This window comes from Mustela erminea, chromosome 13, assembly GCF_009829155.1.
Source record: "Mustela erminea isolate mMusErm1 chromosome 13, mMusErm1.Pri, whole genome shotgun sequence".
NCBI lineage: Eukaryota > Metazoa > Chordata > Mammalia > Carnivora > Mustelidae > Mustela > Mustela erminea.
The window spans coordinates 74,378,476-74,404,456 of record NC_045626.1 but is presented as its reverse complement, the minus strand read 5'-3'; the positions used below and the strand labels follow the sequence as shown (position 1 = coordinate 74,404,456).

Below are 25,981 nucleotides of genomic sequence, written 5' to 3'. Positions count from 1 at the left end.
AAATTACGCTCATCCCGACTGCCCTGGAAGCAAGGTCATACATGCAGATGCCCACAGGGCCTGCCAGAAGCACAAATGGGCAAAGCAGCATCAGAGGCAGAAAGGCTGCAGCCCAAGCCCCAAGACACATGCACGATGTCACCACTTGGTGCTGGGAACCACCAAGGAAGGGTGGGGACTGGGGCAAACCAGGGAGTGCAAGCCCTGTGTAGAAGCAGGCAGCTGCCTCTCATCCCTGCAGGCACTGCCGGAAGGGAATGTGGGCCTGCCCTGCCAGGCTTCCAGCTTTCCAGAAAGGCCAGAAGTCTGGACTTTTACGAGAAATCTCTTCATTTTAAAATTTTGCATTAATTTTTTTAAAAATCTGGCAATGCAGAAAACATAAATCTTTAAAGGTCAAGCCCACAGGTTGCCACTTTACCTCTTATGAATTATACCCTGTGGAGAAACTGAGGCCTAGGAAAGAAAGCTAGCAGTATGCATAAAGATTAAGAGCAGCCAGACGTTCCCCAAGACCCAGAACAGGGAGGATGACCTTGGAGCTTTCTTTTTTTCCTTCTCACTGAATCATTTCCTTGAAATGCTCCGTAAAGGGGCTGCAGCATTCCTGGGTCTCGTGCTAGTGCTGTTTATTGTGAACCTCCCATTTGTGAGCCGTATGTGGCCTGAGAAGGGTGTGACCTCCAAAGGCCATTGCTTTCTAGAATTGCATAGAGCACTTGGGGAAAGCAAAGGCAGCAGACCCCTGTGCCAACAAGCCCCACGTCCACGTGTCCATTTTACAGACAGAGAAGTCGAGGCAGAAGGAGACAACAGAGTTGGCCCTAAGTGGAAAGAAGGCCAAGGAGGGGCCTGCCATGGATCAGGCCTCCCCTGTTCAGGAAGGGTGCGGGGCTCCTGAGGCATCACCTGCAGCTTCCAGATGTGCTTGCTCTCCTTGGAGACCTGGCCCACCGTCTCACCCATGAGGGCAATCAGCATGTTGAGCAGCAGCACGAAGGTAAGGATGATGTAAGTGACCAGCAGGATGATGAAGACCACTGGGTATTTGGTGCTGCTCAGCATCTCCAGGTCGCCCATGCCGATGGTGAGCTTGAAGAGGTCCAGCAGGAAGGTGCTGAACGTCTCACTGTCACGGCACGAGGGGTATGTGGGCACTGTGCAGTTGGTGTGGTCCTCGCTGCACACCTTCATGTTGGCACATGGGTTCAGAAGGGATACCAGGGCTGTGGGAGGGGCGGAATGACATTCGCTGAGTGAAGACACACACTGATGGGTAGACAGCAGCATGCCCCTTCGACAGAGGCGACAGCTGAGACTTGGTGAGGGGAGCGCACTGGCCCGAGGTCCCCCAGCATAAGGGTCCAAAGCCTTGATTCATTCCACAGACTCTTGCTAACAAAGAAGACGGTCCTGGGATCTAGTCCACAAGTTCTCAGCCAGGAGCCGCATTTCCTTTTGGGGACATCTGGCAATGTTTGGCTGTCACAACCAGAGAGAGCACAACCAGCATTACTGGTACCTGGCGGGGAGAGGCCCCAGGGGATGGTGCTAGACATCACGCCATGCACAGGAGGGACCCCTATGGAGCATCATCTGGCCCCAAGGGGCAACAGGGCTAAGGGTGGGTAACCCTAATCTAGCCTGTTGCTGGTAGAGGTCTTAGGAGTCTAGAAGGCCAGCATTCCTGGGGGCACACCCTCTGCCATGCTCCTGTTTCCCAGTCCACACCAGCTCACAGAGAAGGGCAAGCTGAAAGCTGGTACCGGGCCCTACTGTTCTAGAGGCTGTGACTGCTAAGGTCGTTGCCCCTACTCCAGACATCTCAAACCGATCCTGGTGCACATCCCTTCCCGCGGAGCCCAGATGAAGCTGCAGGATTCTTCTCAACACAGTTCAGCAGCAACAAGGGTCCCCACACCATCCCAGGCGGGTAGCACAAGGAGGCTGAGCTCCTCAGTCAGTGGGGCATACAAGCCCCTAGGACCTTCATCCTGGAATTACGGTGAACACATTTCAACCCATATGCTATCACTGTTAAGTTGTGTAGTGGCTGCTGATGCATGTGTTGAGAAGGATTCTAAGACCTTATCTGGACCTATCAGAAAGAAAAAATAAATCACTCTATGATCCATTAGCAATGTCGGCCATGGACACAAAAGGCCCATGTGTCATGTTTGTGATAGGTCAGCCTCAGAGGAGGGATCTAGTGTCCCCTCTTGGGAGAAGCCCTGCAACCAAGCTGACCACTCATTTGCTAATTTAACCCCTAAGCTCCTGTCTTGGTTTCCATAATTAAGACTGCCGTAGGGCTAGACCCTTGACCTTACAGATCCCCCGGCACTCTGTCTAGTTCTTCCCAGTCCTAACCCTGGGAAGGGGCAGCTGTACCCTCTCGCTATCTCCTCAACCCAATGGCTCAGTCAGCGTCCCCATCCCTGACCTTTCCCCTGCAGCTTGTGCCACTGAGGTTCCCTGGTATCCTGGCATCATGACATCATGGAGAAGGCATAGTGGAGACAGCCAGAATTGACCTGCACTGGTAGACTGCATATTCAAATTCACCCTTCCTTCTACCCATGCCCCTTCAATTTGACTTTGTGGTCTTTCCATCAAGAGGTAGAATCTATTTCCCGACCCTTCAATCAAGGCTGGCCTGTCACTGGCATTGGCCAGCAGAGTAAAGCAGAAGGGATGCCAGGCAGTGACCTTGAACACTTTCACATACATTCGCAGAACCCTCAGACCTGCATGTGAATGCTCCTGAGCCAGCTGGAGGACAGGTGGCCACAGGGAAGAGAGCGAGGTCACCCCCACCGAGGCCATTCTTGCTAGACTGGCCAGCCGGCAGCTAAACCACAGCTGGCCACGGACACAGGAGCTTCTGGAGATGGGCCAAACCTGGCCCAGGTCAGCACCACTGCCCAGCTGACCCAAAGATTTGTGAGCAATAGTAAACAGTGGCTGTCTTAAGCCCCTAAGTTCACGTGACTCCTTTCACAATAATCACTACTATGCCATCTCTACCATTTTCTAGCTTTGGAACTTGGGCAAGTTTTTTAACATTTCTAAGCCTCAGTTTTCTCACCTGTAAAGGGGACAATAAAAGCACTGACCTCACAGACCCATCAGGGGGACTAACGAGGCGGGGGCGTAAGAGGACTCAGCCCAGCGCCTGGCACACAGAGAGAAACTCGCATGCGCTAGTTATTGTCCTCCACACACCAGGCTGCCCTTCTGGTCCTGGCGACACCCCCACCACATCACCTGGCTCCCCAGAGCTCACCTGAAGCATAGCCAATCATGAAGAGCAAGTAGACCAGCAGGAAGCGGAAAAGGTCTTTGAAGAGGATCTAAAGACCCCAGTGGGAATATGGAGACAAACATGAGACATGTGGTTTCTCATTTTTCTGACTTCTCCATCCCAAGTGTTCCCACCTCCACCGTTGTCCCTTCCCACCTCCACCAATGTCCAGACCCTCCCTGCAGCCCCCAAAGAGCCCCATGTCCTCAGGGCCAAGGGCACTATCTACACACATAAACTGCACACTTCATGTGCATGGCTCCCACCAGGGACACACAGTCCATCAGGTTCCACAGCCCCTACCTTCTGGATCATGATGCTATAGGTTCCCGTCAGCTTCAGCCCGCGGGTAAAGTAGAGGGCATTCATCCAGCCCAAGACCAAGGCAAAGACCATGACAGCCAGGTAGGCTTCAATTCCCGCCAGGTAGAGGGCCGCAGAGACAATCACTAGCACGGAGTAGATGAAGCTACAGGCAGCAGAGACCAAGAGAGGGCCCAGAGGGGAGAGGGGACAATGAGGCATCAGAGAGGGAGACATGCCCTTAAGCCCTCCAGGGAGCCAGGCCATCCCGATGCCTTCTGGACCCCCCAGAAGAGAAGCAAAGTAGATTCACTGGGTTCTTCAGGATTCTATTGACCAGAACGCTCAATTAGCGGGCAAGTAATATGTGTACAATGGGCCTCAGGCCCTACAGGATCCCAAAGTAATGGCCTTTGAAATTGCTAGAAAAAGTGGTGTTGAGAGGAGATTTTGTGGATAAGTGAATTTCATTGCTCCCTAAGAAAAAGGGGAAAGATGTAGTACCCAGGCAGCAACTAATCCCATGCCCCAGGCAGACATCATTAATCAAGTGCAGTACTCTTTCCCACCAAACACAAAGGTGCCTCAGAATTCTTCACAAGGTACTCCTAGCAGACATTAGCAATCAATCACCAGCCTAAGAGGTTACATTACTTCTATCTAACGTGTATGTGGTGATAGCTCTGTAGCAACCAGTATCTTGCTTTAATCAGAAGAGTCTATTGCTTGGCATTGGTCTTGTCCTAACTTTGGGCTAAATTGCCTGGGCTGGGTGAATACACTCCTAATAGAGTCACCTCTCCCCCGCCCCTGTCCCCAAATCTGGATGAAGTCCCAACCCCAATCCCACCTTCCTCACCCAGAATTTGACAGCCTGGGGACCTCGACTCACTAGAGTAGCTGGAAGGAGCCATCAATGAAGAGAGAATTCACTCCTGGGCATTTCTTCATGAACAAGTCTTTGATCTGGAAGAGGGGAGGAGGCAGGTGAGAGGGGTGGAGCTGGCAGGAATGCAGAGGGGAGGGGAGGAGAGAGAGGGAGGCAGAATGTGGTACAGAGACAAGATAATGGGCTCTTTTTTTTTTGTAAGATTTTATTTATTTGAGAAAGAATGTGAAGGGTGGGGGAGGGGCAGAGGGAGAGGCAGACTCTCTGCTGAGCAGGGAGCCCGATGCAGGCTCCATCCCAGGACCCCAAGAACATGACATGAGCCAAAGGCAGACACTTAATTGACTGAGCCACCTAGGTGCCCCAAGCTGATGGGCTCTTTTCTGTTGGGGAAAGAGGAAAAAGCAGAGAAGGAGGGTATAGGCCTGGAGGAGAAGACAGAAGAAGGGCATGGAAGGGGAGAAATGAAAGGAGGAAGGATGGGCAGGGCAGGTGCTGCAAGGGGCCAGGCACTCACGTTGGTGAAGAAGAACAGCACCCCGGTGAAGAGTGTGACGATCTCGCCAGCCAGCCTCAGGTAGTCCAAAGTGGTGTGGTACGGGTAGGGGGGCTGGGGGGCAGATGGCACACAAGTTCTCACCCAGCCCCTCCAACATTGGCCCCAGATCCAGATGTTCCCCCAAGGCCCCCCAAACCCCTGGATCCTGTGGATCCTCTTCCCTCACTCTCTTCCCCCACCCAGGTACAGGGGAAGGGGGCACTTCCATCATGGGCTCTCTCCAGTTTCTCCCACAGGGACCCCCAAAGGAGGACCCAGCCGTGCCCCAGCTGTGCCCCAGCTCCTGCTGGGCTCCTGGCCACTCACGGTGCCTTCCAGTGGCTGGTAGTAGGCGGTGAGGGTAAAGATCACCATGGCGCAGAGATAGGAGACCACGTTGATGTAGAAGGACACAGCGCCAAACTTACGCCACTTGTCCCGCAGCAGCTCGTTGATGGGTTCCACGGCCAGCATCTCGTGGCGGTTCTGTGGGGGACAGGGCGAGCGGGGGCCACATGGGGTCCAGGCAGGCCGACTCTAACACACCCGTCCCCACCCTTGGCCCCGAGAGCACTCTCTCCTCCCTAAGCCACTCTTCCGTGACACTCAAGGATTCACGGGGAACTGGGTGGGGATTCCAAATCAACCCCACTGGGCTCTGCCCAGTTCTGCCAAAGCTGACCTCTCCCGGCTATTCTGGACTCAGAGCTATTCTCAGAGAATAGCTGGAGAGCTATTCTCATGGTCCCCAAACTCCAACCTGAGCATGGCAGGTCCCCAACTCCTGGTGGCAAAATCACTTAGTTAGGCTTGTCAAAATATATAAATCTCTGGGCTGCAACCTCAGAAGGTCTGAGTCAGGAAACAGGATGGGGAAATTTAGCCCCAGGATGATAGACACTTAACTCATGGGTGACTCTTCTCCATAGGGTGGATGGGGGGAAGTCATCAATAATTGAGCCCTGCACAATAGTTCTCCATACCGGTCCCCAGACAGACAGTACCAATCCATCAAAGCTTGCACCAAGATGCTAAACTTCCCACCACCCCTAACCTCAATCAGATTCATCCCTAAGTTCAAAGATGGGGGAAGTGAGCTCCAGCAGTGGAAGGTATCTGTCCAAGCTCATGGAGCTGGGGAGGGAAGGGGAGACCTACACCCCGTCCCCAGCAGTTTCTGTCCCATTTGTATAGTGTCCTGTCCCATTAATGACATGAGTTCCCTCATCACCATGGATTTGTGCAACAATGCAGCCACAGAGATGCCATTGCAGTGTTATTCCTGGTAGTTAAAGGCAGAAACAAACCTAAATGACCAAGAACAGAGGAATGGTTAGTTAGAATGTGGTACATTTACTTGCAGCAATGATATTGCAGAAGAATATTTAATGGTGCAGAACGATGTTCGTGAAATACTGCTAAGTGAAAAAAAGGAGCTTTCAAACCTTCGTCTAACAACTACTGATGATAATAGCTGACATATAATGTTTATTTGGTGCCAGACTCTTCTCAAAGGAACTCAGTTGGTCCTCCCAGCAACCCTAAGGGACACGAACTATCCTTATAGATAGATAAAGATAGAGGAAACTGGAATTCAGAGAAGCTGGGTCACTTGTCCTGAGTCACACAGCAAATAAGTTACAGACCACTCCAGGTGCCAGGGTCCTTTCCCTGCTCTCAGCCACCCCACCCTTCCCAAGGCTCTGTCTCCTGCCCCAGCACTCACCTCGATCTTGCTGTTATACACCAGGATTTCCAGCACAGAGGCCTCTTCCCCACACGTGTCCAGAGAGGAGAGGTCATACAGTGAGGAATACACCGGCCCATATGCCCAGTCCTTGAACTTGCGAGACAGGTGTCTCGTATCCTCATCTGTTACCTCCCGGCGGATGATATGCTGAAAGACCTACATGGGGTGGGGAGTGGGGGGGAAGGGTGGGTCAGGAGGCCCCGGGGAGGGACACCTATACTCAGCCCCTCACATCCCAGGGACCCGGGGACCCATCACAGCCCATCTCGTGGCGCCTCCCCAGAGAACAGGATGCAGAGGAGAGGAAATATTTATGGGGCATGCCTCTTGTCCTTACTCTTATGGTCTTGGTTCCCAGATGACCAAACAGAGGCTCAGGGAAAAGAAGGGTGCTCCCTGAGGCCACACAAACATTCAGCTGACATCAGACTGAACTGGGCCAGCCTTAAAAATCGGAATCGGGGGTGCCTGGGTGGCTCAGTGGGTTAAGCCGCTGCCTTCGGCTCAGGTCATGATCTCAGGGTCCTGGGATCGAGTCCTGCATCGGGCTCTCTGCTCAGCAGGGAGTCTGCTTCCTCCTCTCTCTCTCTCTGCCTGCCTCTCTGCCTACTTGTGATCTCTCTCTGTCAAATAAATAAATAAAATCTTTAAAAAAAAATCGGAATCAGAAGGAATGTCTTGTTTATATAATTAAAACAACAGTGAATCCATCTTATTGACATGTTAAATGATGCCACTATCTGTAGCTTACATGCAGGGGATACTGAGGAACAGAAAGGGGGGTGGGCATTGCCCAGAACAACACAGGTTAATGGTGCAAAAAGCCAAAATTTAAACTCAGGCTTTCTCTAGTACCTCAAGCCTCTTACATGAACTGCAGTTTTTGTAGTCTTCACCATGTTTTTAATAGAACAAGAATAATTCCTGCCACTTACTAAGCACCCATTCCAGGGTCTTCATTAAAGACCTTCCGTGGATCACCCTCTCTAGTCGTCGTGGGACATTCGTCCCCATTTTACAGCCGAGGACACTGAAGCACAGAGGGGGGAGGGGAGATGCCTGCGGTCACACACCGGTCACACACCAAAGCTGAGCCAGGCTTTGGACCCAAGTGCTCCTGACTCCAGAGCACTGCAGGCTTGGTTCTCAATCAGGGCAACGGTGCCTCCCAGGGGACAAGCTGGCACCATCTAGAGTCTTCTGGGGTTGTCACAGTGGCGGGGAGTGCCACTGGTACCTGGTGGTTCAAGGTCAAGGATATAGCTAATCACCCTACTCTGCACCAGACACATTGCACACCTCAGAACCAGCCTCCGATGTCATCAGTGCCCTGTGCTGTGAGGCCAGAGATGGAAAGAAACTGCGCAGAGCTGCTCAACAGGTTAGGGGCTAAGCTAGGACCCCTATAATGGATTATAGGGGAGTATCCAGGGGTGGAGCCCTGGGACTTCGATTTCTATCAGTGGCTTGTCCTGGCTGGTGGGAGTGGGGCCTGATCATCCAGTGGCATGTGTTGAGAACAGAGGCTCTGGGATGAAGCTGAGTTGTGTGGCTGGACAATAGGGAGCCACAGCAGGTTCTTGGGTGAGGACAAGGGGTTGGCATAATAGGAGGTGGGTGTGCACATTAATAATAATGAATACTACCTATCGCTCCTCCAGAGTGTGTGTGTGTGTGTAGAGGGACAAGAGTGGGGGATGCTGGCTGGTTGTGCCTCCCACTCCCTGCACTCACCCCAATCTTGCCCGTCTTGGCTGCCATCATGAGGGGTGAGAGCCCATCGTTGTTGAGCACGGCCTCCAGGTTGCTGTCAGGGAAGAGGCGGGCACACTTGAGCAGCAACAGGTCATACATCTTGGTGACGAACTTGGTGTTCTCGCGGGTGTTGTCCGCGATGGCGACCAGCGCGTGCAGCACGGTGTTGCCACGGGAGTCCTGCCGCCGCATGTCGGCCTTCTTGTGTGGGTTTTCCGTCAGGTAGTTGACGATGTGGGGCTGGTTGGTGCAGGCTGCCAGCGACAGGGGCAGCTCACCTACAGGCGATGGGGGGGAGGTGGGGAAGGTCAGTGAAAGGAGGGCCCAGGGTGGGGGAGCTCTGCCCATGGATCCTCAGGGAACAGAGCCGGGGACGCTAGACACAGTCCTGACAGTCAGTAGCAAGGCATTAGGCAGGTGCACATTCTGTGGGTAACATGCTGGAGATGGGGTATGGCTCTGTGATGTGGAGGGACTTTGGCCCTGAACTTCTAATAGCGTGTGCCTTAAGCAGGGGTGATGTGGTAGTGATGGGGGGTATGGGATCTGTAGTTGGGATCCTGGTCCCAGCTTTGGGGACTAAAGGACAAGCATGATGCGGTGCTGCGTGTTGGGGCTGACCATCCATCACAGCGCTGGGGGCGCTCATGGTCCCCACAATATAGATGGGGAAGCTGAGGCTCCAGGAACCAGTGATGCTCTACTCCTCATATTAAGACCCTGGGGACCAACACGACATGCGAGCAGGGTTTAGGGTGTCTGGGGATGAGCCAGGGCTGTGGACACCCCATGTCCCCCAGCCCTCACCACCCCCTCCTCACCAAAGTAGAAGTAGCCTCCCTCATCCTTGGGCTGGAAGAAGCGGCCCCGGGCCTGGGCATGGACGTCGGCGCCTTGGGCCACCAGGAGCTCCACATAGTGTTTGCAGCGCCTCTCGATGGCGATGTGCAGAGCGGTCTGACCTGGGGGGTAGGGGTGAAGGGCTGTCACCAGCTGGGGGCAAAGACCGGACCAGACTTGAGGGCGGGGGTGGAGGGCTGCGGAGTGTGGGCTGCAGCCCCAGGCCTCGGCCGGCTCCTCCCAAGGGCAGCAACGGACCTCTAGACGCTGACTGGATGTGGGATCTCTGCCGTGTGAAGGCCTAACATGTGTTGGGCAAGAGGAATGTAGACTCAGAGGAGAGCCCACGTGTCAGATCCCAAGAGTGGGGACTTGTCAAGACTCACAGGGGGCTTTACCCCAGGAGACCAAGGCATTGTGGTCCCACAGAATTTTGGACTGAATTTATAATATTCATAGGCTTTGAATCTCCACATCTGGGAATCGGAAAAGTCAAGTCTGATTCATGGAATCTCAAAACTTTGACCCCGGGGATCAGGGACTGGTGATCCCCTTGGCCCTTAGTGCTGCTGGCCCATAGGACTACTATCGTGGAGACTTAAATCACCCAGAGCCATGGCACCTCAGGTCCCAAAGCCAAGTTCACGGACTATTAGAACCGACGGAAGGGCAAGTCATTCAGTGATCAGTTTCTGGACGTGTGATGGCACCCCGGGTGTAGACGAAAGCTCTTGGGGTGGCATGGGTCAGAGGAGCAAGGACAGCACCCCCCTCCACCACCCTGCATCACCCCTGCCCCAGTGCAGGGCCCCACCTCGGTAGTAGATGTCCCGGAATGGCGAGTTGATGAACTCTCGCATGTTGCCCGTCCGCTCAGCGATGTCCAGGAGCACAGGGATGGTGTCATTGAGGCCGTTGCTCAGATTCAGCAGGGCCTTGGGCAGGCAGGTCTTCCCCGTGGATGGCTCTGGGGGGACGCACATATGGGATGAGGGACATTCAGTCCAGGGAACTACTTGGGCAGCAGGGGACAGGGCACTGGGGCCATGTCACACCTCCCCTCTGAGCCCATTCCCTACTGCCCCCATGGTGCTGAGAGGGGTCCAATAAACCTGGAGGGGCAGTTCTACAAAATGTGGGAAGCCACAGCCTGTTGAGATTGGGATATATGGAACCATAATTTGGAGGGAATTTTAAAAATCCAATAAATGGTGGGGAATCCTGGGTGAAAGAAAGCCAACCAATATTTACTTGTTACAGGACTTGTCAGAGCCTTTGATATGCCAATGACAAATGTGAAGCTCTAAAGCCAGACATAGCAGGAAGCATCTGCCACCTACTTGAACAGAGGATCTTCTTCCCATGAAGTATTTACATCAATGCCACTAGAAGGGGGCAGATGGGGTACAGCAGTCCCCAAAGTGCAGACTGCCCACCATTGTGGACATGAAATTATCTTAGGAGGGGCGGGAAAGGGCTTTGGTGTCCCACCGATGACATTGAAGTCCCGCTATAGGCTTGTTCTCAAACCTCTCTCATGAAGCCAGTGTCTGCATGATAGAAACTGGTCCTTAACACTGTCCACTGACACTGGTAATTTTCTTTCCCTTGGGTTGACTTTTATGGATATACGAGTTGACTTATATCTTAAAAGAATGAGTTAATGCAGGGCAGCTGGGTGGCTCAGTCGGTTGAGTGTCTGACACTTGGTTTGGGCTCAGGTCATGATGTTAGGGTCCTGAGATCGAGCCCTTGCTCAGCAGGGAGTCTCCTTAAGATTCTCTCCCAACCATCTGCCCCTCCACCCGTCCCCTCCCACTCTAATAAATAAATACATCTTAAAAAGCAAGCAAGCAAGCGTCAACAGGAAGAGAACTCCCCTAAGAATGCTAGGGCCTCAGGAACGGCCAAAGCAGAAACGGGATCAATAATAGGAGATGCATGGGGCGCCTGGGTGGCTCAGTGGGTTAAGCCTCTGCCTTCGGCTCAGGTCATGGTCTCAGGGTCCTGGGATTGAGCCCCGCATCGGGCTCTCTGCTCAGCAGGGAGCCTGCTTCCTCCTCTCTCTCTGTCTGCCTCTCTGCCTGCTTGTGATCTCTGTCTGTCAAATAAATAAATAAATCTTTTTTTTTTTTTTTTTTTTTAAAGATTTTATTTATTTATTTGACAGAGAGAGATCACAAGTAGGCAGAGAGGCAGGCAGAGAGAGAGAGAGGAGGAAGCAGGCTCCCTGCTGAGCAGAGAGCCCGATGCGGGACTCGATCCCAGGACTCTGAGATCATGACCTGAGCCGAAGGCAGCGGCCCAACCCACTGAGCCACCCAGGCGCCCTAAATAAATAAATCTTTAAAAAAAAAAAAAAAAGAAAGAAAGAATAGGAGATACAGGTGTGAGCTGAGACCTGGGGGAGCCATGCACCTTGGGGTTCAATTCCTGGCTTTATTCCCCATTCCTTTGTGACTCTTCTTCTGCCTCAGTTTCCCCTCTGGCTAAACAGGTCACAGAGGACATCAAAGAGCTACCAGATATTGGTTGATGAGCCCAGCGCCGGGCAGGTAAAAGTTCTCAGTCAATACTCCATTACAGGGTGGCATAGGAATTTCTCCCTAGATGCCAGAAGTCAGCGGGAAGAACAAGAAAGACTCACAGAGACCTGAGTTCCAGGCCCGGTGCCCCCAGGACTGAGGTCCCATGGACAAGCCTCATTCCTGACAAGGTGCTTCATGCTGGATCCCTGGTGCCAAGCCCAGAGTCACCAGGAGCTCTACCTTGAATTGAAGGAAAAGCGGACTCCAGTTCCTCATCTGCATAAGTGTGGGGTGGGGGTGTCCCAAATGCTGGTCAAGGGCCCTGGCAAGTCTCTCTGGACACACTCACACTCAGCTGTAGCCTCGAGGAGTTGTCAGTCCATTTCCTAATTCAGGCAGCTTGCAACTCTCTGCGCTCCCTCCCAAAGCCAACTCCCAGCCCACCTATGTCCCCTCCTCAGAGGATGGGGTCTCCCTCCAGCCACAAACCTTTGTGTCACCCTTGTCCTTGTCCTCTTTTCTCCCTCACATCCCCTTCAGCATGTCCTATTCAATCCCTCCACCACTCCCCATCTCCACTGCCACCACCTTGGCCCAAGACACCTGCCAGGTTTCCACTAGCCTCTCTGGCTTTCCTTCAATCCTCAGAGCAGCTAGAGTGGTCATGGAAGAACATGCTATTGCAGTGAGTCACAGGGCCTTTGCACATGCTGTGCTGCACCCCCTCCCTGGTCCTTCCTCCTTTTTTTAACTAGTTAATTGCAACTCATTCTGATTCAGCTTAAGTGTCACCTCTTCCAAGAAGCTCTCCCAGATTTTCCTGACTATATCAAGACAGCTGCTTGTTGGCACACATTACAGTTTATAACTGTTTTTATTTCCTTGACTGCTTGATGAATGTTGATCTGCCCCAGGAACCTGCAAGCAACTTGAGGACAGGGTTGTGTTCTGACTCATTCACCATTGTTCGCCCTATGCCTGGCACTGGTCACCACAGGTAACTCCAAACGACAGAAAACCCAAAATGGTTTGTGTGGAGTATGGAATGAGACCTTGAATTTGGGCTCCAACACCTCCCAGACCCAGGCTATAGCGAGGTGGGGGGCTGCCAGCCTGAATCTTGGGATGAAATGCCAAGAGTGGCATCTTCCCAGAACCAAGGAGGGACACGCAGTTCTGAGACTCGGCCACCAGGTGGCAAAGCGGCTGCTAGGGTAGAGGGGCCCTTAAGGAATCCCAGATGGGAGGGTGTCAAACTTGGAAGGGTGGTGGTCAGACTCCCCTGAGAATCAGATGAGCTCATGAGCCTCTGGCTAGAACAACATGCAGGCATGGATCCGGGTTTTTCGGGGGCCTCAGACTTGCATGATTTTAGGGTACTGTTTATGAAATCAAATATGCAATTATGAATTCAAAATTAGTTGTAGGGCCTTGGAAGGGGCAAGAGCAAACGAGCCACCCTATAGCTTACTTAGTTAGCCTCATATGCCTCATGGTTAATCCCCCAATAGCATGCACTGTTCTCTGCAGTTTTGGGGGACCCCCCACCTCTGTTCATGCACACAGATACACTCGCCTGGGGGCTCCTGGCCTAGGCGACAAGCCCCTGACTTGGTCATAAACCCGGGAGCAGCTGGAGCCTTGGGAGCCCAGCCCAGAGCTATACGGTCTTGCTGGAGACACAGGAGTTTGCTCTCCGCCTAGCCTATCCCTTCTTGTGCAGACTGCTCTAGGGGGATCTGCAGGGGCCGTTTGGCCAAGGGCTTAAACATAGTCACTGAGACCGTCCAAGGACAGGGAGGAGCCCCAACGGGCCACAACTCTAAGCTCATGCCTCCAAGAAGCCCCACCATCCGGCTGCACACCATGAAGGACTATTTTTGATAAATCCAGGAATTCTCTTCTGACAGTCGAGATACTGCACCATATCACGTTGGTGTTCAAAGGATCTGGTTGGGAAAGATACACGCAAAAAATAGACGCTGGCTAGGTACCCCCTGCTCTGGCACTGAATTTAGCTGAAATACTTGAAGTCTCAGAAAACGGCCCCTCTGACCTTCCGGAAGTTTCCCCAGTTCCCAGTGGCAGACAGCCACCAGCCTTCTAGAGATAGGCTCTCCTCTGTAACAGGTGCCACGGTTCTCAACATCTTATGCTGATTTGTGGGGTTGTTTGGCCAGTTAATTATGGCTCCTAAACCTGGCACCCGGCACACAGTAGGTGACTGAGTCAGGTCTGGGGGCTCAGAGGGCAACTCTGCCAATTTGCAGGGAAGGCCAGGGTTGCAGGGGGAGCTGATCCCTGGAGGTGCAGGTTGGAGCCCAGGTGCAGGTGCAGAGGCTCAGGGGTGAGCTCTCTGGGTTGGGAGAAGTTGCGGGCAGTGGTGACCTGGGCTTCAGCCTAGGAAGGCGAGCCCCAAGAGTTGGTTGGGGTAGGGCAGACCCCACAAGCAGAAGCCGAAATACTCTGCCAGGGCTAAGCTATTATTATTCCTCAGTTGACAGATGGGGAAATTGGGGCTCAGGGAGGCCATACATCCCTGAAGTAATGGAGGTGGGATTTGAACCTGTGTGAGTAAAACACTGACCTTGCCATAAATTAAGGCTGAAAGAATGAATGAATGAATAACGGTAGCAAAAGCCCAAAAGGGTTAAGTAATATGGCAAAGGACACACAAGACTAGACTCCCTCTCCAGTGCTCTTCATGCCAATGCAGGCCAGCAACACAGGAGAAGAAGCTGAGAGGAAAGGGGGCCCCCATGCCAGCCTTCCCTCATCCCCTGGCTGGCCCACCCACGACCCCCACCTCAGTGGCTCACCCCGGAACTCCTCGTCAGTCAGCCGCTTCTTGTGGGTCAGCAAGAAGGGAAGCAACCCATCCAGGTCAGAAGTGGAGCCCCGGGACACGATGTCAAAGAGGATTGGTCGGTTGAAGACTTTAAGGATGGGGGGTGGCTGTGGCGCAGGAGCTTTGGGACTCTGTGGCTGCTTCCTGGAGGTGGGGGAAGGCAGGGTGATGGAAGGGCTCATCCCCCTCCCACCCCACCATCTCTGGCCTGACGGGCCCAGGGGTTGTGGTGGAGAGGTGTAGGGAGCTGGAGCCCTAAGAAGGGACTAGAATAGAGGGGAGGGACAGCTGGGGAAACAAAGGAATATCTTATCCCAACAAACTCTACCTAATACCTACTGTGTGTTGGGTAGAAACAGACAAAAAGAAACATAAGCCTGCCTACGCATCCGTCCACCCACTCACCTATCCATCCACCCACCTACCAGCTGCACATCTACCACTGGCCCATCCACCCATCCTCGCATCCATCTGTCTGTCCATCTACCCACCCACCCACCCATCCATCCATCTGTCCATCCATCCACCCGACTGTCCATCCATCCATCTGTCCACCTACACATCCATACACCCACCCATCCACCCATCTATCTACCATCCATCCATCCATCTGTCCATCCATCCAACCACCTGTCCATCTGTCCATTCATCCACCATTCCACCCTACCCACCCACCCTTCCACTCTTCTATCGGTCAGTTACTGAGTACTTAGTAAGCCAGAGACCAAAAAAGAGAAACCAGTAAGAAAAGAAAGGAGGAGCTCTGGGCTAAAAGATAAAGCAACTCATTCATTGATTCCGCCATTCACTCACTGGTTTAATCACTCAACAAACATTTGAGACGAATGAGGCCCTGCACACAGGTGCCGGGTTCAAGGCCCCCTGCACAGCAGGACATGGCACATGTTAGCGGACACTGAGGCTATTATCTGGCACCCACTGTGTGCTCCAGAGCCTGTGGGGGCGGGAGGAGGTTGGGGAGAAATGCCAAGCTACAGAGTCAGGTAGAGACAGGGCACAACCCGCAGGGGCTGAGACTGGCCAGTGGAGAGACAAAGTGGATGACCAGAGATACTCCCCTGGTCATTGGACAAACACCACTTGGACTCCTACTGCATACTAGGTTTTAAGAGACAAAAGCTGGGAGCAGCACTAGCCCGGGGGTCCCCAGGAAGAGCAAGAATCCTCTCTGTTGTGTCCCCACCCACCCAGCGCTGGCACATGTGGGGCACAGGAAGAACCTGTCCAAACGATTGAACAGAGGGTAGAGCAGAGAAAGACAAAAACAGAGACAGTGGGGGAGACAGAAGGGGAGCTAAGGGGGAACAATGACAGTGGCAGGTCGGCGGGGGGGAGACTGAGTCAGGAGGGGCTATAGGGCAGAGAGAACAGGTAGCAGGCCAGGGGACATGGACAGTTGCTCTCCTTCCTTCCTGGGCACCAGGCTGCACACTCCCCACCAGGGGCAGGGCCCCACGCAGGGGAAGAAGTGCCCTCCTGAGATAGGGGCGTCGACTGGGAGAGCACCTGGACAGCCCCAATTTTATCTGCTCCTGAATTGTGAGCTTGGAACCAAAAAATGAAATGAAAAGAATGCCCTCACCCCCACACCTCATTAGGTGGCATTCGGGGTCTCTGAAGACCTCAGTGCCTGCACAGCCCTCCTATGAGCTATTGGCCCTGACTGTCTGAGGTAGGGGTTCAGTGAGGGCTTGAAGAAGGGGTTCTGAGGATGAGGAAAGGGAGACATGGAGCCCACCAGCTTCCAACAGGGCCTGAAAGGGACGGGGGCCCTGGGGTGCTTTGCTCTCCTCTGAGCAGAGGTGAAACACACTGTCCGGTAGCATGTAGATGACCACAAGGCCTCATTCCTTGGGCACACTTACGCCCTCCAGCCTCGGGTCCTGGTACATGCATGTTGCTGCACTGGAACACCTTCCTCACCCCATATGGCCACTCCTTCTCATACCTTAGTATTGGGTTAAAATACTGACTCCTCCAAGAAGCCTTCCTGGACTACCTTTCCTGTATCAGTTCCTCTCTCTGCCTCAGCACCTCTCCCAACCCAAACTGTATGTTCATGTGCCTATTTAATTGCTTATTACCTGGCTCACCCTCCAAAATGAAGGTGCCAGTGAAGGCTGCTCAGGGTCTAATCTCAGTTGGAGCAGGATCGGGTGTGGCTCACCCCTAGAGCCACAGGGCCAACCGCACTGCCTGGCATGTGGGCTTGGGGGATGGGTGCTTGAGACACATGCACTACATGAATCACTGACTCAGTGAATAAAGAAAAGGGACAGCTCCTTACTGAGCACGGGCTTCATCCAAGGACATAAATGAGTCTGTGACTGGCAAGGAGGACTGGTGGGGATCGGGCAATAACGGGCCATCTCCCGACTTCAAGACTGTCCTCAAGATGCACAAAGAGGCCTGAGGGGGTTTGTTATGGGTTCCGGTGGGTGGGTGGTGGAGCGATCGAGGGTAGAGGGGTATGGAAGGATGGACCGGCTGAGTGGATGAGCAGGTGGAAAGACGAGTAACCGGAGAAATGAATGGATGGACGGTTGGATGATAGCTGAACAGAAAAATACACGGAAAAGTGGACAGTTGAGTGAACAGGTAGGAGAACGGATGGATGGATGGGTGGTTGGACTCGACACAGAGGAAACCCTTGGCCAGGGGCCCACGATACTCACTCGATGACCTTTCTCCTCCACCGTTTGTTGTCACTGGGGTGGTGACGATAGGTGCCATAGTCAAAGAGCGAGTCCATGGGTGCCTTCTTGGGTCCTGGCACCACCGAGGACTCATACAGGGTGGACTCCAGGAGGTCGATGGGGTTGGGCACCCCCTTGCGGAAGGCACCCTGAAACTTCATGCGTAAGTTCGGTCGTGCATCCCCGGGGGCGGTGGGGCGGCCAGGGTCAGCTGGGGAAGGGGAAGGGGAAGGGGAGCCATCCTCGCCCTCAAACAGGTTGGCCAGAGAAGACAGGGGGAAGGCCTCACCGCCAGGGGTGCCGCTCTCATCCACGGGGCTCTCGGCCACCTCCCCAGGCCCGGTGTGGGGGCCTTCACTGGGATCTGCCATGCCGACCCACGACCCGTCTGCGCTGCTCTGCCTGCAAGGCAATAGGAGGAGAGTCAGGCGGAGCCCGGCCAGTGGTGGGGGCTCCAGGAAGCCCCCTCCCATGTGGGCATACAGCACTGCTGCCAGCTGCTTCAAAGCCACCGTTGTAATGACAGGGGTGCGGGGTGACCACTCCCAGATGTGGTTGGCTGCCGGCCCCAGGCAAGGGCTGCAACAGGAGCCTCTTTTAGGGACCTAGAAATGCAAATGTGCCTCAGGTCCAACTACCCTGGGCATTAGGGGGAGGAAGAAGGGCCTCAGAGTCACCCCTGAGACCCCAAGCCTGGGGCCTGGGGCTTTACTCCTGCCCAACCTGGCCAATTCAGAGCCCCACAGAGCAGGTAAAAAATCTGGGCACCACACTCAGCAACTGCATGGCGTTGGGCAAGTTGATTTCATGGCCTCAGTTTTCTCACCTGTAAAATGGGGGCGTCCAAGCAGAGAGCATGCATTCCCATGGTCAGGCACTAACTAGAACATAACGATTAAATGCATGCTCCAGGCCCAACAGGTGCTCAGAAAACAGAGGTGTGAACCCACTGCGTAAGCCAGGGCTCCTCTGTCTCTCCTAGCGCCCATCCTCATGACTCCCCTTTTGCAGACCAGGAAACTGAGTTTCCTAGACTATAGCTGACTTACTATAGTGCAAAACCCTGGCTCCCCTGGGCCAAATGCCCATCCCTTCCCTCCCCTGTTGTTCTGGCTAACTCCTACCCACCTGTGATCCCAGCTCAATTGTCCCTTCCTCTGGGAAGCCCTCCCTGACCATCTGTCCATGGGACTAGTTCATTCCCGGGCCATGAGCACCAGGAGGCAGGGAATGCTTCTGTCTTGTTCACTCCTGCGTCCCTAACACCTAGAAAGGTGCCATGTGGGCAGAGGTGTGATGTGTTCCCATTTCTCAAATGGAGAAACTGGAGCTTTAAGAGGGGCCGTCACCCAGCTTCTAGGGAGAAGAGTTGGACTTGCACCCAGGTCTCCCTAGCACTGGGCCTGACAGTGAACCAGGAGCAAGGGCGGGGAGGAGTAAGGCCCCTCAGGCTGGCTGGCAGGCCGCTGCCCTCTGCGATGCACTGCTGGGCGGGCGGTGCTGAGCGCTGAGGGCGAGTTTCCTGGAACTTGCGCCATCCCACCCCGGCTGCAGGGAGATGTCTGAAAAGCTCTCTTTTCTATGTCTTCCTCTCCCTGCCCGACACATGAGCAGGGAAGCAAATAAACACTGCTTCCCGCCTTGTTTGTTTTGTGACTGCTTGAGGGGAGGCTAAGGCCTGAGAGGCAGGGGCACCACCAGAGGCCTCTGTTGGTGGGTACAGAGGAACTTACAGAGGGTCCCCTCTCCTGCTGGGGACTGGCCCTTTTCTGGGCACCAGTAGGGAGGGAAAGCCTGTACTCTCGAGTCACTCAAGCCTAGGTTCTAGGCTCAGCTGCTATTGACAAGCAGTGTGACCTTGGGAAAGTCACTTCAGCTCCCTGAACCTCAGTTTCCTCCCCTTTAAAATGGGTACAGGGGCGCCTGGGTGGCTCAGGATGTGATCTCAGGGTTATGAGATCAAGCCTTGTGTTGGGCTCTGTGCTCAGAGGGCAGTCTGCTTGTCCCTCTCCCTTCCCCTTCTGCCCCTCCCCTCACTCTCTGTCTCTCTCTAAAAACAAATAAATAAAATCTTTAAATAAAATAAGATAAAATAAAATGGGAGTAAAGGCAGCAGCTTTTCATAGCCTTGTGGGAAGAATTCAGTAAGGTCAGGCATTTTCTGTGCCAACCCTGGGAATAAATCAGGGGCTTTCGATGAGTCTAATCAAGGGAGGAAGGAAAGGTTAGGAGCACAGGTGCTGAAATCAGACACACAGGGTTCCTGTCTCGGCCCTGGACTCCAGCAACTGTGGATCTTGGACAAATCACTTCCTGTGTCTGGGTCTCCATTTCTCTCCTTGTAAAACCGGGGTGACCCCACATCCTCCTAGAGATCTTGGGAGGTGTCAGATGGCTTTGTTCCACAAGAATGAGAAGCATGTTAGGCAGGGACAGGAATCTACTAGGTGCAGGCATGGGGGGTAGGTTGTACTTCTAGGGGCAATAGCTCTGCCCACCTCTCTGGGGACCTTCCGGGAGGGGAGGGAAGGCACTGAGGCACGTTCCTCTGCTGTCAACACCCTCCCAATTACCATACCCCTTTCCCCACTGGAGCCAGTGGGGAAATCTCCTGCTTCAGAGCGCTCCCAATCCCCCATCATGCCTGCACCCCATCTACTAAGGAACCCCAACCCAGCCGGTATCTACTGTTTTGGAGGGCTCCATGATGAGGGATCTAAATTCAGCCAAACCCAGGTTCAAATCTCCTCTCGGCCACTCTCTCCTTGCTCGTAGTCTTAGGAAAGGCATGTAGGATCATTATTAGGGTTTAATTGTGATAAAATCATAATTATGACAATGCACAGGGGAAACCCCGCTGCCTGGACCGATCTAGCCCAAGACATCAGTAGTGCTGAGGTAGGGGAACCTTGCCCTGGAGGGATGTAAGGCTCTCATTCCCATTTTACAGATGAGGATGCTGAGGGTCAGCGAGACTGAGTGACTTGCCCAGGGCCACACAGCAGGCTAGTGGCAGAGCCTGGATCCAAATCCGAGCATTTGGCTGCCAAGCTTGGGCTACCCTAAGCCCTGGGTTGACTGGGTCTTGCCTGGCCACCAGGCACCATGTCAACCACTGATGGTATCTTGTTCAAGCTGCATAAACGCTGGGAGCTAAGGATGATCCCCGCCAGCCCATGCCAGTCTCTCTGAGCCTCAGTTTCCCTACCTGTCAAATGAGGGTAGTGGCAACAGCCTCCATCCCTCAGGGCTGCCGTGACATAAGGCCGATCACAGGCCTTTTGGGCTCCTAATGAAGCACTAGCGAATGCTTCCATTGCCATCATCACCATTGTGTGTGATATACGGCATATTAACCTGCCCTCCTCACCCCCCTCCCCACGCACAGGCACATGCAGAACTGCAGCCTGCCACCCCCTGCCCCCACGCCGGCCCACGAAAGCCTAGTCAACAAAGCTGGGCCCCGGCTCCCATTTCACAGCTAAGGGCACTGAGACCCCCAGAGGCCACCCAGGAACAAATGGCCATGAAGAAGGCTTCTCGATCCTAAGCCTGGGCTCCTTCCACACAGCCCATGCCGGTGTACATGCCAGGGAGCACATGCACGTGCACATGCACACGTGTGCGCGCGCACACACACACACACGCACGCATGCACAGCCCGCTCTGCTGCTCTCTCACCATTCTATACCCAAACACTACCCTGTCCTTTGCGGTCAGGAAAAGAGTTCCCTCCCTGTTCTAATTTGCCCTGTAGGCTGCTATTACACGTTCCAAACCCATGCCAGGCTTGGGACGGAAGGGGGTGCAGGCAGGGAAGAAAGGCAGAAGAGTCCCCGTGGGCCTCATCAGGGCAGGAACGTCATGTATCCTTCTCTGTGTCTTTCCCTGCGCAATGTGCACACACGTGTGCATGTGCCCGTGGTGAGCCCCTGGGGGCTGCCCCACCCAAGAAGGCCTGCACAGCAGGCAGCTCCCAGCTGGCACCAGGCCCACTAGAGGCCCAGCGGAGGATGGGTATGCCTGAGTGGGAACCTCCCCACTCGCTGAGCGTCACTGAAACCAGTCAATTTCACGTGTTGTTTTAAGCATTGAGCTTCGCTTCCAAACATAAAAACCAGATTGTGGTCCATGCAGAGGGTGGCCGGACAGGACGAATGGAGGGGGATCGGAATCTCAGGGCCCAAGGAAAAGGATTAGAAACCACTCCTCTATTCATTTACTCGCCAAATGATTCCTGGAACCTACGGCGTGCCAGGTACAGAGGACACGGAGAAAAACCTGGCCCATCTGGGGCTGATCTTCCGGTGGGGGGACAGATTAAATGGCCAGACAAAGCAAGGAGCAGTCATGTCCAGTGGTGTCAGAGTGGTATAGACCAGAGGGGCTCAGGAGTGACTGGGTTAAGGCCTGCAGAGGTCCCGAGCAGGGTGAGGAGACACAGTACTGACCCAGGGTCCCCAAGCCCCCCTCTCTGCCCCAACAGAGGTTCCGGGCTTTCCCGGAAAATAGCCAAAAGCCACACATTGTGCTCTGACGGACCTGGGGACTCAGTTGGGGCAACCAAACCCACTCTCTCCCCCAGAGGTCCCGCGGGATAGAACTAGTGGGGAGTGGAAAGAGTGTGCATTTTGATCAGACAGATCAGGGGGTCGGCTCCCCCACCCACCACTCTTGAGCTGCGTTACCTTGAGCAAGTGACTTAGCCTCTCTGTGTCTTGCCTTCCTCCCCTGTCCATGGGGATCTTAACCGGGTCGTTGTGCGAACTGTACAAGTCGAGTCAAGGCCCTGGCACAGAGGAAGCCCTCAGTAAACAGCGAACCACAAGTCTAAGTGAAAGGCAGGTCCCTTCTCTCTGAGAATCTCAGGTCCAATAGGGGGTTGAGGTCTCCTGAGCCTTTCACCTGCCCCCTCCTCATGCAGTGGGTGGAAGAAAGGGCCCATCCTCACCATTGCCTGTAGCTTTGCCTGATCTCATGGAAACTCTGGCACGTATTTGTCAAATCCCATCCTCCTGATTCCATGACCTAGGAAAGCTGCTTAAAGCTGGTGGCAAGTTTGGGCGTGCAAAACTGCTCTACCCCAGGGGGAAGAATTCCAGGGAGCTAGTTCCTCTCTGATCTCTCCCTTCTGGGATCAATTCACCCCGATGGGCATCTGTTGAGTGCCACCTGTTTGCAAAGCACTCAGGGAAGCATAAAAGTATGGAACCTCACAAAAGAGTCTGGGGGGAGAACATGGCTTTTCCCCCTCCAGATCTTTGCCAGGGCTGTCCCCACTTCCTCCCCCTGGCTGGGGCTCCTTGCTCGGGTCCCCTCTTCATAGATATCTCCTGTGAAAAGCCTCTCTGACCTCCAGTCTCAACCAGCTCCCTTGTTCATTCATAAAGCACTCAATACGTGCCTCCCTTTACAGCTCCTGTGTGATTCAACTTGTACATTGACTGTATTATTCCTTTAGTCGCCTTCTCTCTTCTCTGGAGTGTCAGCTCCACAGGGAGGGACTCCTGTGCATCTGTTGTCTCCTCAGCTCCCAGCACAATGCTGGCGGCAGAATGGGGAGTCTGTAAATATTTGTCACCTTGAACTGTAAGGCAGGAGCCCTCTGAAGTCCCCAGAGGGTACAGGCATGGGGAAGCAGCATTAACTCCTCTGATGGGGACACAGACAGGGACATGGATGGGCTGCAAGGAGGGGGGGCCAGGACTGGGCCAGCTTGAATGGGGGCAGCAGGGTCCAATGAGGAAGTGCAGGGGGCACTAGGGAACAGCCTGGGCTGAGACACTGGGACAAAGAAGGCAGAGTAAGAAAAGACAGGTGAGTGGGTGTGGGATGCGTAGGTGGGTGGGAAGCAGGTAGACCTCGGGAGAGGTGTGGGGCTCCTACATGGACCCAGGGCACTTCCTCCTCCCTCCATTTTGGGGCTCTGTGCCCAACCTGTGGGGCCCCTGCTTCCTGCGGTCCCCTGGAATAAACAAGACTGCAAGCACCTGTCATTCCCGGTCAGTCTTGGAGGGGCGGTGTGGGTGAGGAAGGGGTTAGGAAAACGGGGATCCCACAGAGACAACACCAGCTCTGTCCAACTGCCCCCCCACCTTCCTAGTAAGGAAACTGAGGCTCAGAGAGGCAGGGTCACTCCAACAGTGTTGGCCGGCTCCCAAGGGGGAGGACCAGGAGTCACACCTATGTGGTCCCCAGGATCTGTGCCTCCAATGGACACCTGACAAGGACTGGGAACTCCAGAAGGGAAGGGTGGAAGCAGGAGTTGGAGGAAGGGGTGCTGGATGGCTGGTGGGGACCACAGGCCCCCAAGGCAGATGGCCGGCTCACCAGCTGTGTGGCCCTGGGCAAGTACCCTGGCCTTCCTGTGCCTTGGTTTCCCCACCCCTACGAGGCGATGGTCAGAGCACCTACTCCGGGGACTGCTGTGGGCTTAAATGAGATAAATGTATAAAATACTCAGCACAGGACCTGGGGGAGAATGCACGCTCCGTAAAGACTGGCTGTTTTAACATCATTGGTACCACTGTATTATTATTATTACTATTACTACCATTATTATTTTTTATTAATTCTTGTCAGAGGGCAGAGGAACAAAGAGACAGAGGACCAAGGAAGGTATGTCTGCCCGGGAGGGCGGAGTGGCCAGGCCCAGAGCCTGGGACCACAGCCACCTCAGAGCGGCCACGGCTGGGAGCAGCGGGCTGGGAGCTCAGCCCCTTGGCCAGGCGATGCCCGCTGCCTGCCAGGCTGCTTGAGGCTCCCTGGCTCCCTGCGGGCGGCAGCAGCAGGGGGCATCCCACCATGCCAGGCACCTTCCCCAGCCAGCCTGTGTTTACCTAGCAGGTCTCAGCCCAGCCCGCTTCCTGTTTGCTGCACAGTGGCTGCCTGTCCAGGGCAGACAGAGGCCCAGTGTCCTGTCGTCCCCCTCACACCCAGGAGAGTGCCCCCCTCAAGCTCACACCACCCAGGCAGGGCACTCACCCAGGGTGAGTCACCAGGCCCCACAGAGGGCAAGGCTGGTGTGGCCACTGCAGGCCTTCATTGGGACATCATGCAGGTCCTTGGCTGGAGGGGCTCCGACCATGTGCGCAGACACCACTGTGAGATTTCTCGGGTGGCCATTCACTTCTGAGGGCTCCGCGCCCTGGGAAGGAGACCCCAGGAGGTAGTGCGGCTCGGTGCTTTCAAGAGCATGTACCGTGCAACCCAGAAGGCCACACGCTGTGGGATTCCATTTACAAGAAATGTCCAGAATGGGCAAATGCATGGAAACAGACAGCTGATTCGTAGTTCCAAAGGCTGGGAGGGAGTATGGGGATGGTGACTGTTATGGGTCTGGAGTTCCTTTTTGGGGGTATGAAAATGCACTGGAACAGAGAGTGGGAATGTCTGTCCAACTCTAAACACAGTAAAAAACAAAACAAACAAAACCCGAACAAACAAACAAACAAGCAAACTACTGAATTGTACACTTTGAAAGGGTGAACGGTATGGTACGTGAATTACATCTTGATATCCCTGCCTGGCTCAGTGACCTTGGGCAAGTGGCTTCCTTGCCCTGAGCCGCAGTTTCCTCGGCACAACATGGGAATGTCCTGAGTACTGTAAAGGGTCCAGGACAGGGTCTAACCCAAAGCAGAGGCTCTCCCTGTCCCAGAAGGCTCTGCCTCCTTCCATGTCCTCACCCCCTTCCATCAGAGCACAGTTACAGGATTCCACCCAATGTTCAGCACAGGAGGTGGGAGCCTTCAAGAGCTCAGGACTCCCTTCTCTCTGGCCCAGCCCCTCTCCCAGAGGACAGTCAAGCCCCAGAAACTCCCAGAAGGGATTTTCTAGCCTCAGGAATGGCTTGACCCATGTTCTATTTCCCACCTGCCACTCTCAGCCTGGGTAGCCTTGAGCAAGTACCTTCTCTCTGGGCCTCAGTTTACTCATCTATAAAATGGGGGGAATATACAACTCTACCCATATTTACTTTAGAATTTCTTGTTGTACCATACAGTCAAGCTTTAAATTAAAGAATAAAAGGATAGCTCCTGCCCCAAAGGGCTGGTACAGGGATTGAATGAGATTATTCAAGAGTGTAGGACCGTTCCTGGTGTCTAATAAGTGCTCAACAAGTAGTATTTGTTTTGGGGGAGATTGTGAACATGCCCTCTGTTCACAGCTGGAGAGATGAGGCCCAGAGAGGGCATGGTGGACTGGGCTCTGAGACCCGACTTCCTGGCTCCAAGGCCAGGGCCGGTGATGATGCTCGGAGACCTTACCTTCCAAAAGAGTTTTCTCACCCCACATGTCCCTCTCTCACCATCTCGGGTAGGCTATCAGGACGGGCATGGCCCCATTTCCCAGCTGGGAGGCTGAGTCCCAGAGGGGACAGGACCCCACCCACCCACACGGGCATCCCTCACCTCATTCCCATGTGCAACCGGCCCGAGGCTAACCAAGTCAAAGGAGTGAGCAGATCCCCAGGGAGCGAATGGGTCCACCAGGAGCCCAGGAAGGA

At 54.2% G+C, this 25,981-nt stretch overlaps 1 protein-coding gene across 3 annotated transcripts in view; it reads right to left on the bottom strand.

Annotated features, from left to right (window-relative positions):
- TRPV4 (transient receptor potential cation channel subfamily V member 4) overlaps nucleotides 1-25,981 on the bottom strand; it is a 39,561-nt gene that overhangs the window by 8,029 nt on the left and 5,551 nt on the right. For all 3 annotated transcript variants that reach the window (XR_004278052.1, XM_032310469.1, XM_032310470.1), the window contains exons 2-13: nucleotides 17,452-17,874; nucleotides 14,727-14,899; nucleotides 10,194-10,346; nucleotides 9,361-9,501; nucleotides 8,519-8,817; nucleotides 6,761-6,940; nucleotides 5,362-5,520; nucleotides 5,014-5,106; nucleotides 4,500-4,573; nucleotides 3,608-3,773; nucleotides 3,287-3,353; nucleotides 910-1,226 (exon numbers count right to left, since the gene is read on the bottom strand). Coding sequence is in view for 2 of the 3 variants with exons in the window: in XM_032310469.1 (XP_032166360.1) it covers nucleotides 910-1,226; nucleotides 3,287-3,353; nucleotides 3,608-3,773; nucleotides 4,500-4,573; nucleotides 5,014-5,106; nucleotides 5,362-5,520; nucleotides 6,761-6,940; nucleotides 8,519-8,817; nucleotides 9,361-9,501; nucleotides 10,194-10,346; nucleotides 14,727-14,899; nucleotides 17,452-17,843 (2,214 nt within the window). In the remaining variant the exon portion in view is untranslated. The remainder of the gene's footprint in view (nucleotides 1-909; nucleotides 1,227-3,286; nucleotides 3,354-3,607; nucleotides 3,774-4,499; nucleotides 4,574-5,013; nucleotides 5,107-5,361; nucleotides 5,521-6,760; nucleotides 6,941-8,518; nucleotides 8,818-9,360; nucleotides 9,502-10,193; nucleotides 10,347-14,726; nucleotides 14,900-17,451; nucleotides 17,875-25,981) is intronic.